At 38.6% G+C, this 12,189-nt stretch overlaps 1 protein-coding gene and 1 pseudogene across 5 annotated transcripts in view; one reads left to right on the top strand and one right to left on the bottom strand.

Moving 5' to 3' along the window:
- Syde2 (synapse defective Rho GTPase homolog 2) overlaps nt 1–12,189 on the top strand; it is a 41,743-nt gene that overhangs the window by 21,696 nt on the left and 7,858 nt on the right. For 4 of the 5 annotated variants that reach the window (XM_029560288.1, XM_008826261.3, XM_029560289.1 and 1 more), the window contains exons 4-6: nt 860–986; nt 6,651–6,832; nt 10,994–11,225. In XM_029560288.1, coding sequence (XP_029416148.1) covers nt 860–986; nt 6,651–6,832; nt 10,994–11,225 — 541 coding nt within the window. The remainder of the gene's footprint in view (nt 1–859; nt 987–6,650; nt 6,833–10,993; nt 11,226–12,189) is intronic. The other variant, XM_029560291.1, reaches the window with a different exon arrangement.
- Nucleotides 7,914–8,035, bottom strand: LOC115069018 (annotated as a pseudogene).

The following is a 12,189-nucleotide window of genomic DNA, read 5'->3' as shown; positions in this document are numbered from 1 at the left end:
CTCCCGTCCTTCCCTTTTTCCTTACTTCCTTCTTCCCTCCCTCCCTCCCTCCTTCCTTTCCTTCCTGCAGGGGTTCATGTAGCCCAGGCAGGCCTTGAACTTACTGTGTAGCCAAGGAGGATCTTGAACTCTTGATCCTCCTACCTTCATCTCTCAAGTGCTGGGGTTGCAGATGTGTATACCACAATACGAGGATTTCTGCAGTGCTAGGGACTGAACCCAGGGATTCTACTACCTGGACTATATTTCCAACCCATCTCCTTAATTTCTTAAGGTTTATTCTTTTGAAGAACTTTGGTAATCAGGAAATTTGTTTCTTTACAGAAACCAGGTTGGTTTCCTCTCAGTAGATGAATATTGAACTTCTTTTTAAAAAATATTTTATTTATTATTATGTGTATGAGTGTATTGCCTGCATGTAGGTTAATGGTACCCATGTCGTGCAAATGCCCTCAGAGGACAGAAGCCGTCGGATCCCCTGGAACTGGAGTTATGGACAGTTGTTAGCTGCCATGTGGGTGCTGGGATTTGAACTTGGGTCTTTTGCAAGAACAACCAGTGTTCTTAACCACTAAGCCATCTCTCCAGCCCCAATATTGAACTTCTTAAGACTTAATAATTAGAGGTGTGAGCAATGTCTATGACTTTTATATACATATTAACCTTAGGGGCTTTATTTTTACCTTTAATATATTTTGTCTTACATCAATTTATAATCAATTAATTGAGGGTTTAAAAGTTTTGAGTTATTGTTATTACATGGCATTAGAGGATATATTTGATTGCCAAGCTCATGTGATTTGTACTATTAAGTTTTCTCTTAATCAGCTTTAACATAATGTGACCATTTTATTTTTAGGTAATAGGCCTGTATCGATTATGCGGTTCAGCAGCAGTCAAGAAAGAACTTCGAGAAGCTTTTGAGAAGGATAGCAAAACTGTTGGTCTGTGTGAAAACAAGTACCCAGACATAAATGTAATAACAGGTAATAAATGGATTTTATGTTATGTACTAATTCTGGAAAGATTACACCTATTGGAAAGAAAATTGAAATACGTTTTTTGTAACCTAAACTTAATTTGATTTTATTTTGAAGTCTGCTTTTCCTTTATAAACTACTTACTGTGTTATTTTTCAGGGGGATATATTAAGATACGGCCCCCTTTTCTTAAATAGCCAACACATGATATGGGGAAGTAACATTTAATTCACAGTAATAGCTTGCAGACTATGTCTTCATAGAGACCACATGCCTCAGCAGTTAAGTTTGACTGGCCTTAGGTGATGAAAAGGAAATTGATGATTTGATTAGAGAATTTAAATTATTTACTAGGCAGAAGGGGATCCAGTAAAGATTTTTGAGTAGGAGAGTGAAGTCATTAAGGACTGTTTTGAGGGATGATAATCTGGTTACGTTACTGTGTGATACATTGAAATAGAAGAGAAGAGGGTAGGAAAATCAGGAAACTCTGGCATCTCCCAGCATCGAAGTAATGAGAGCTAAAAGTACTAAAAGTAGCTGCAGAGACAGGAGGGAGGAGGGGACCTGAAAGGGCCTGAGCACCAGAGGGTGGAGACACAATCTGAAAGGGGCTCATCATGTGCCACTGGCAGAAATAAGAGAGCTGGTGGCAGGGCTGCTGTTGATAGCTGCAGAAATGTTGAAAAGATATGAATTGGGTTTTTATTTGAAAAAGCAAGAGATGTAAATGGATATATCAAGCATGATTGATAGTTCTTGTCTGATGCTGAAGAAAGGCTGTAGAAGAATTAAGGGGATTTTTTTTTTTTTTTTTTTTTTTTAAAGATCATGTCTCATTAGGTAGCTCAAGCTGGCCTCAGATTTAGAATCCTCCTGCCTCAGCCTCCTATGTTTGTGTTGGGATTATTGAGGGGTCTTCTATTTATCCACATGGTGAATATAAGTTATTGGATAGCAATGGAAAGAATGCTTCTAGAATCTCTGAGTTGAGGTTGAGAAATGGAAGTTTGAGAGATATTGGCATGTAGATAATTAAGTCCTGAATTATCCATGAAAGTTTGAAAAGACAAGGACTTTGGAGAGAGCTCTCAACTTTGGAGGCAGGCAAAGAAGTTGTTTTTAAATAGATTTAGAGGAAAGGAGACAGTAGAGGTAAAGAAAGGAATAGGAAGGCAGTGCTGCCCTGTGGAGGGGCCAGAGGAGAACAGAAAAAGGCATTTGAACTCTGCTGTTAGGAGGTTGACCAAAAACCTTAGGGATAATCTTCCGGGTCTATTTCTGTGTTAGTTTACTTTTTAGTTATAAACTTTTTGAACATATGCAAAAGCAGAATGCTATGAGATATATCCATTTCATTCATCACCTGATTTTCATAACTATCAATACATGATCAGACTTGTTTCATTAGATCCCATATTTGATCCTCTCTAACCCCAGATTATGTGGAAACAAATTCCAGACATCAAATTCTTTTATCCACAGATGCTTCAGTTGGTTCCCTTATGTTTTCTGTGTTTTTTGCTTATTTTTTTTTTTTCCCCCTTTTGAGACGGTCTCCCTGTAGCCCCAGCTAGCCTGGAACTCGCTATGTAGACTAGGCTGACCTTGAGCTCACAGAGATCTGCCTCCTGAGTGTTGGAACTAAAAGCGTGAGCCACCACTCCCAGCTCATAATTTGTTTTCTTATTTTATACACAATTATCTAGGTCAGAATTTGAGGAAAGTTCACCTTGTACATATTAAAGAGATATTGGTTATCCTTTTAATAAGTGAAACCTTTTCAAGCTTCTTTAAGGATTGAGGCTTTAGGAATAATTGAGGTTCCTGCTCTGAGTACTAAATGGCTGTTACTTATATAGAGGATTTAATATGATACATACTCTTGAATGACCATCATTTTGATCTCAAGCATTTTATTACTAAGAGAAAACAGACCTAGGTACTTTTCCATGTGTGTGAATTTTAACAAGTTAGAGACTTCTATATTTTTGTAAGCAGGGACTTATTAGTATTTAATTCTTTCTTAATGTTTTTGTTGTTTTTGTTTTTATTTTTATTGAATTTTTGTGCATTTCATCTAGAAAATCACCTTTATAATCCCTTCCCCCTTCCCCTTTGGCACCCTCCCATAGCCCCCCACTGGAGTTCCTATATTCTGTCATTTGTATTAAGGCCTATTATGTAAAGTTAGTGTCCAAGAGATGTTCCTTAGTGCAAGTTCATCCACCAGGGTTTAGTCAGCCTATCTAGATTCTCTTCCTTCAAGAAGATCAGCTCTTCCTCCCTCAGCAATAATCAGCTGCTAATAATTCTTCGACTAAGATTGGGGCCTGCTGTTCATTTCCACAGTTCTGTGCTAGGTTTTTGTCTGCCTAAGTTTTCATGGGTCTTGTACATGCTGACACCATTGCTATAGGTTTGTATAAGGGTCCCAGGTGCCTGTAGGACCATTTCTGTATGGTTTAATTCTTTTTTAATGCTATTGTGATGTCCTTGTTTTCGCTCTCCTCTGCCTGTTTCTGTCTCTTCACACTGCTTGTGCTCTCTCCTCCCACTCTCCTCTCCCCACTCTCCCTCCCCCTCTCCTGTCTCTCCTCTCTTACTCTCCAGCATCTACTTGTAAATATTTTACTCTTCTCAGGTCTCTGTCACAGAGACCATGTTACTGAGTTGATGACCTTGCCTCCACAGATCATAAAGAAAATGGAAGCCATCGGAATCAGAGCAGCTCCTTCGTGCAAGTGCTTTTTCTTTCATCCTTTCTTCCACTTCCCACTTTCCTTGCCGTGGTGGGGTAGAAATGACCTTCTCACCCCGGGAACTGATTTGATTCCTTCTTGTGTTCTCAGGAATCTCTGCTTTCTTCTCTGGGGACTTTGCTCAGTTGATTATACACTCTCTCCTGGGCCTTGGAAGCCTTTCTTCTATTTTTAATGCATTCATTTCCTAACCAACCGTCTGACTGTTCTTTATTCCCTTGAAACTGTTTGCCAAGGTTGCTGACTTCCTTTTCTGGTGGATTTTTTTATCCTTATTTCTAATGGCCTCTCAGTCATTGTCTCTCTATACCTAGCTATAAAAATCTGCTGCCAGAGAATCACACGAAGAATTAGGACTTGGTCAGAGATTATGATGCAGTAGGTCTGGAAAATACTGCCCCACAGTATTGAATGCCATTCTCCTATAACCTAGTTATTGGGTAGCATTTGATACTAGAGAGCCTTGCTGGGAACATTTTATGCTTGCCTTCATTAGTGACCTGTTTGTCATTCTCCTCACCTAACCACATGAGGTCTTCTGTCATTCTTCCTTAGTCACTTTTGGAAGATGCTGTTCCCTGAAAAGTTGATGTTCCTTAGGGTTATTTTTTAGGTCTTCTCTTGACACTGTCTATAGCTTCCTGATGTTCTTAGTCTTCTTTTTTGTTTATAGACCTTTTTTTTGGTGGGGGGAGGGCTGAAGTACCTAAGACAGGGTCTCAGGTATCCAGGTTGGCCTGGAATTTGCTATGTAGCAGAGGATGACTTTGAATTGATCTTCTGCTTCCACCTCCCGAGTGTTGGTCATTCTCAGGTCTGGGTCTTTGATTGTCTCTTCGTGAGCCTCAGATTCTTCTATCTAGCAAACTTAAATGTCCCATAGATACTCTTCTTCCTACTTGTTAATCCATAATTTCCTTCTGTGCTCCTTGTTTGAACTAAATATCACCTTACCCACCTGGATGCCAAAGCCAGTGCCGACCGAAGCCTGGCAAAGAAACATTCCTGTTTCCCTTTTCTTGCTGAATTACAAATGTCTTTTTTAAAAAAACTTAGCATACCTGTCTTCATACAAAATGGTGATATACAAGGTATTTGTTATTGCCTGTTTTAGAATAATGAAAGATTAGGAACAACCCAAATATCCATCTGTAGAGCATGAACACCCAAAACTGTATGGGATACTGTGATATGGCTGTAAGTGATTGAGGAAGCCGTCCACATGCTGAGAAGAGCTCAATGGTATGGTTTTAAACAATTAGTAAACAAACATAGGTGAGAGGCAGTGCCGTCTTTTATGTGAAAAAGGGAGAGAAAGGGTATTTTCATAAACAAATACTAGAAAGTATATTAAAAAGTAATGAACCAAGCTGGGCATGGTGGTTTATGCCCTTAATCCCAGCACTTGGGAGGGGGTAGTATAGGCAGGTGGATCTCTGAGATATAGAATGAGCTTCAGGCTAGCTGTGGCTACAGGGAGACCCTAAAATATGTCTCAGAAAACCTAAAATAAAATAATGAACCACATTACTGTTAAATTTTAAAATTATCAGATGAAGACTGGGGAGATGGCTCAGCAGTTAAGAGCACTGGCTGCTCTTACAGAGGACCCAAGTTTGGATCCTAGCATTCACATGGAGGCTAACTGTTCATAACTCCAGTCTAGGAGATTCAAGGGCCCTCTTCTCACCTCTGTGGGCATTGCATGACACGAGTGCACTTACCTATATGCGGGCAATATACTCAGACACATAAAATAAAAATAATAAAATATTATAAAATTTATCAGATGAGAAACTTTCCATATTATCCTATTTAAATTCAAACTAAGGCTATTTAGACTAAGTTCTGAAGCTTTGAGAGCAGATATAGAATCAGTATTATACGTATTTAGGCTTTAAGAGTCAGAAGTATCTCATTTTCTTTTGTGAAATTCTACCTTTACTTAGTATCTTACCTGTTTTGCTATATATGACCACTGTTGCTACTCACTGTTCCCCTCCTATAAGTAGTATTTCTCCCTTTAAAACCACTTGTGGCATGTTCAGAATTGACTTCTTGTCTCCTGCATTGTCAAGGCTGATGATCTCTGCTCTTGATCTTTGTTTTCATTTGTTTGGTCTTTTAGGGATGCTCTTTATCTTCTTGTATGATAGTGTTGTGTTAGAGACCATCCATATAGCATATCTATTTAAGACACATGTTCTGAATTAGAGAGGAAATATATTGCTATCCCACACTTCTTTACAAGGGCTTTGGACCATGGCACTTAAAAAAATACTTCATTATTTTTATTTTATGTATATGAGTTATGTGTATGTAAGTGCACCACATGTGTGCAGTACCCACAGAGGCCAGAAGAGGATGTTGGATCTCCTAGAACCGGAGTTATGGATAGTTGTTAACCTCCATGTGGTTGCTAGGGATTGAACCCTGGTCCTCTGGAAGAATAAGTGTTCTTAACCACTGACCATCTCTCCAGCCTCTGGACCATGGCACTTTTACTAGCCATTAAAAGTTAAGAAATTCAAAATATGTATAATCAAATAGTTTTTAACTAACATTAATTAGTATATGTTGCTTTCTTGTTTTGCATGTACTCAGAGGAACTTCTTTGGGGGGGGTACAGAGTTGGTAATTCATATGTATCAAGAATAGCTTTCATTCCTACTAAGAGACCTATGTCTGTTAATTGGAAATTGTGTGTGTGCATCTTAGCATGCTTTCAAAACAAAGCTAGTTATTAAGGTAACTTGAATGCAGAATGCCAGTGTTTCTATGTTGTTGCTTTTATTGTTTTCTGACTATTAAAAGCTAACTATAATGCTCGAGTTTTTAAAAAAGTTCACTGTGGTTCTTTATTTTACTCTGAAGATCCATCATGGCTGTCTCTGATCTGTTTTTAAAGGTGTTCTTAAGGATTATTTACGAGAACTTCCTTCTCCTTTGATAACAAAGCAGCTGTATGAGGCTGTATTAGATGCAATGGTAAAAAGTCCTTTGAAAATGTCATCGAATGGCTGTGAGAATGAATCCAGTGACTCCAAGTTGACTGTTGACCTGCTGAATTGTCTGCCTGATGTTGAGAAGGTAAGCCTGAAAGCTAGCTCATGAGTTAGGTCCTTAGCTCTGTTGCCACACAGCCTTCTAGGTCTTTGACGTCTGTGGCATTTGGGTTTACGCTCTGCCTTTACTACTTTTTTTTAATGTTTTAAAAAATTATTTTTATTTTATGTGTATGAACATTTTGCTTGCATGCATATAAGTGTACAACATGTATGTAATGCCTGGAGAGGCCAGAAGAGGCCATTGGATCCCCTGGAACTGCCATGTGGGTGTTGGGAACTGAACCCTGGTCCTCTGCAGCCAGTCAGCCAGTGCTTTTAACCACTGAGTCATCTCTCCAGCCTTCTTTTACAAGTTTTTCACCTCTGAACTTATTTGTTTAGTTATTTCTAGACAGAGTCTTCCTAAGTAACCTGGCTTTAAACTCATGGTCCTCCCACCACAGCCTCTCAGGTTCTGGCATGGACCACACTACACCTGATGTTTTGATTTTTTTGAGATGGTCTGGCTATGCAGACAGGTTTGCCTAGAACCAGCCATTATATTTTATTTATTATTTTTATTTTATGTGTATGAGTGTATTACCTGAATGTATGTAAGTGTATTTTGTCATGTCATGAAATGCCTGAGGAGGTCAGAAGAGAGCGTAGGATCCCCTGGAACTGGAGTTAGAGATGGCTATTAGCTGCCATGTGAGTACTGGGAATCGAATCCAGGTCGTCTTCAAGAGCAGCCAGTGCTCTTAACCGCTGAGCCATCTCTCCACCCCCTTTACCACTTCTTACATAGTCTGTGTCTAGAAATCAGTGTTATGCTTTCTGTGTACTATTTTAGCCTAGGCATGAATTTATTTATTTATTTATTTTTAAAAGATGTTTTATGTGTATGTTGTGAGTGTCTGCATGTATGTATTTGTACCATGTACATATCTGGGGCCCATAAGGCCAAATGAGGGTGTTGGATACCCTGGAACTGGAGTTACAGTTGGTTATGAGCCACCATGTGGATGCTCTTAACTGAACCTGGGTTCTCTGTAAGAGCAGCCAGTGCTCTTAACCACTAAGCCATCCCTCCAGCCCCAATGGCTTACTTTTTTTTTTTAATGTGTTCAGAAGCACCAGGGTTTGGAGTGGACTCTCCAAACACGGGGAAAGGCTGTCAGCATCCTCTCCTTGTAGTATCAATGCCCAGGGCACAGACAACCCACTATCACTTCCAAATATAGGGGGCTTTATAAGTTTTTAAGTGTACTATTACCTTATTTTTAAAATAATGTTTAGAAAAAATTGAGAGTAGTAAAGAATTTAAAATTGTAATTATCAATATTCAGAGGCAGCTATAACATTTTGGAGTATTTTAGTATTTTAAAATATGGCATCTGTTTTAGTGTGTATAGCCTAGTCTTCACACTTGTATTTTCCCATTTGTCCCCACCCCCCCATCTAATCTTTGTACCAGCATCCTTAGGCATGCCTGCAGAAAAGAAATGACTGATCGACAGGACCAGCCTCAGCCTAACTTTAGCTGCTGCTCTTAAAATAGAAGGGAAAAAGGAGGGATTTGGTTGGGCTTGTCTAAAGAAGGCCAATTTTGCCCACATTTCTTGTCATGTGAGCACAGAAAGTACAAGGACAAGTGGGTGAAAGCTTGCTTGAGTCCAATAACTTTATTCATCTGTTTATTGTGGCCCCTGAATGCCCTGTGTTTTGTCCAAAAGTTGACTCCTTTGGGGCAGGAGCAGCTAGAGTACAGAAACACAGGGTAAGGGGGAAGCAAGAGGGGTTCTGTGAGGATGCTCCCTCCCAAGATGAAATTATAAGTGCCACATTTTTTTTAAAAAATGAGTGTCACTTCTAAGTGAAGAAATGAGTGTCAGGAATTTAAATCATATACCCAGAGTTATGTAGCTTTATAAGTGTCATAGTCTATCATGATATCTTGTTGAGCACATCTGGCATAATTTAATCAGTATTTGATTTTATATAATATTTAGTTTTTGAACCAATTTGTATATATTTGTACATGGAATTTTCTTTTCAGCTCTAGGAATGTTTTGTTCTGTGTTTTTTTTTTTTTTTTTGTCTTTTTGAGGCAGGGTCTCCCTATAGCCTCAGCTGTCCTGGAACTCACTGTGTAGACCTGGCTGGCCTCGAACTCACAAAGATCCACCTGCCTCTGCCTCCAAGTGCTGGTATTAAAGGTCTGCGCCACCACGCCCGGCTCTGTTTTGTTTTTGAGACAGGGTCTCACTCTGGCCCAGGCTAGCCTAGAACCACTATGTAGCCCAGACTGGCCTCATACTCATGGCACTCCTTCTGCTTTAGTATGCTGAATACTGGGTTTACAGGAGTGAGTCACCATGCCTGGCTAAAGTAGCTTATTTACGGTGTAATTGCTTACTTAAGTAGTGTGAACATTTTAAGACTTAATATTTTCTTAGTACTTCTCAAAAGAGACTTAACTTGAAATGTCTTGGTTCATCTTATTTTACTAAACCAAAAATAAAAAAACCCTAAAAACAAACCCCATCTTACTTTAAGTTGAATTTGTTGTTGTTGTTTTGAGCTTGAACTTAACCAGGTGCGATGGTGGTATGTATCTTGCAGTCATAATACAGCTAACATAGCCTTACTAAGTCAGTGTATATAGAGTTTTAAATGTGTTAGGAAATTAGGTGAAACAAATACTCATTATATAGCCTTGGCTGGCCTGGAACTTACTGTCTAGACTAGGCTAGTCTTGAACTTCCTGCTTCTGCCTTCTGACTGCTGGGATTACAGGTGTATACCACCAGGCTCAGTTAGTTTACTTTGATTTAAAAATACCAATTGTAGTTGTCTTCAGCTTTCGGTTTCCTCATTCTCTCCTGGTCCTTTCTCATTATAGCCAAACACTGAAGGGTGTCTCTTCTGGTTGTCATCCTTCATTACCCATTTATGGCTCAGCCAACACATCACACAAGGCTTTCCTACCTTGTTTCTCTGGATCTGCTCTTGTCAAGGTCACTAGTGGCCTTGCCACCAAATCCAGTTCTCAGTTTTAGCTTCAGAAATAATACCATTTTTAGGATTTTTAAGATGCAGGTTTTTTTTTTTTTTTTGTCTTTTTGAGACAGTGTCTCCCTGTAGCCCCAGCTGTCCTAGAACTCACTATGTAGACCATGCTGGCCTTGAACTCACAGAGATCCGCCTGCCTCTGCCTCCCGAGTGCTGGGATTAAAGGCGTGTGCCACCACACTGGGCTAAGATGAAGTTTTTAATTCACATTCTTTTTTAAAAATATAACTTATAAAAAAGAAATGATAGCTCATTTCATCCTCTTTTCCATATGTATATAAGACCTAACAATCATTCCTTGTCAGTAATCATTTGAGTCAAGTTCCTTTACTAATTTAAGAATTGAAACAAAGATTTTTTAGGAAATTTTTCTCTTAATCCTAACTGTGCTCTTTTGTTCTTTATCATATTTTATTGGCTTAAAACATTTATTGAAGAGCCTGCTGGGAAAACCAGAGAAGCAAGCTGACCTTTAAAACCATGCTCTCTAATAGGTTGTTCAGGTCCTAGTCTTGTTCTAAGAAGTCAAGGCTTCCAAAGTATGGTAGTCCCCTACTGACCACAGGATTTTCTGTATCTAAAAACAAACCCTCCTTCCCATCATAGCTGTTGATGTTACCATTTTAAAGAGGGAGGACAGGAAAGAGTTGATGGTAGATGTGTGTCCCAAAGGACTCTGAGTTGAAACTTAGAAGACATTCATAAGTATTTTTTTTAAAGAACAGATAACCATTTAATAGATTAGATTATGTTTGGACATAATTTAGGCCTTGTGTAATTTTACTATAAGAAAATTTGTTCCAGACTTCAAGTAGCCAACTTAAAAGCAAGCCATCTCTGAAATAACTCTTTTAAAAGGGACAAGAATATAGGCTAGGTGTGGTGGCTCATGCCTTTGATCCCAGCACTTGGGAGGCAGAGACAGGCAGATCTCTTGAGTTTGAGGCCAGTCTGGTCTACATAGTGAGTTCCAGGCCAGCTGGGACTGTAGGGACTTTCTAAAAAAAAAAAAAAAAAAAAAAAAAAAAAAAAAGACAGGATACTTACCTACCTATATTTTTTTGTCATAAAGTGTGCCTTTTTGTTTGCTCCTGTATGAGTTTATTAAGTGACATTTCATTTCATTTAGGCAACCCTAAAGATGTTGTTGGATCATTTGAAATTGGTAGCTTCGTACCATGAAGTAAATAAGATGACCTGCCAGAATTTGGCTGTGTGCTTTGGACCAGTGTTGCTAAATCACAGGCAAGAGACTTTGACCCACAACAACAGGGTCTTCACCGATTCTGAGGAACTTGCAAGTGCTTTGGATTTTAAAAAGCATATTGAAGTTCTTCATTATTTACTCCAACTCTGGCCAGGTAAATGATTTCTCTGGAAATATTTTTCTTTTACAATGATAGGATATGTGAATTAAATCATGACTAAAATGCCCGAGTATGATTGAAGAAAATCTTTACCAGATTTTTCTTTTTCAAATAGAATTGACACCAGCTCTTTTTCACAGTATTGTAGGCATATGAACCATTGCACACATTTTGGATTCATCAGATCTGAGTCCAAATTCTGGCTGTATCACATAGATCACTCTGACTTTGGCAAGCTCCTTAACTGTATAAATACTATTGTGTTTTGTCTTATGAGTTTAATAACTTCATAGACTTCATATGAGAATTAAATCATATGAGAATTTATATAACTAAAGTGCTCAGCACAGCTTTTAGCACAAAATACTCATTTTAATATTAATTTTTTCTCATCTTTTGTTCATTTGTTATGAAGCAAAATTCATTTTTCCCTTCAAGTTCATTCTTTAAAAAATTTTTTACTATTTTTATGTGTGTGAGTGTATTGCCTGCACGTATATAAGTGCACCTGTGTCATGTCAAAAAAGGGCATCGATCTCCTGGAACTGGAATTATTGATGGTTGTTGGCTACCATGTGGGTGCTGGGAACCAAACCTGGTTCCTTTGAAAGAGCAGCCAGTGCTCTTAACTGTTGAGCCATCTCTCTAGCCCCCATTCTTTTTTTTTTTTTTTTTTAAGATTAATTTTTATTTATATGATACTCACATATATGAAGGTGCCTGAGGAGGCCAGAAGAGGACGTCAGATACCTTGGAATTGGAGTTACAGGTAGTTATGAGCTGCCAGAGAACCCAACTTGGGTCCTCTGGAAAAATAGCAAGTGCTTTTAACCACTGAACCATCTCTCTAGCCTCAAGTTCTTTCTTTTTGACAGAATTACTGTATTAGTGGTTATTCTTTAAATTATTCCAGCTTGAGCTAACAATTATTTTTGATATTTTGGTCTTATTTTGATAT

The sequence above is a fragment of the Nannospalax galili genome, unplaced genomic scaffold, assembly GCF_000622305.1.
Source record: "Nannospalax galili isolate Female #2095 unplaced genomic scaffold, S.galili_v1.0 scaffold9, whole genome shotgun sequence".
Classification (NCBI taxonomy): Eukaryota; Metazoa; Chordata; class Mammalia; order Rodentia; family Spalacidae; genus Nannospalax; species Nannospalax galili.
This window is presented reverse-complemented; position numbering and strand designations above follow the sequence as displayed.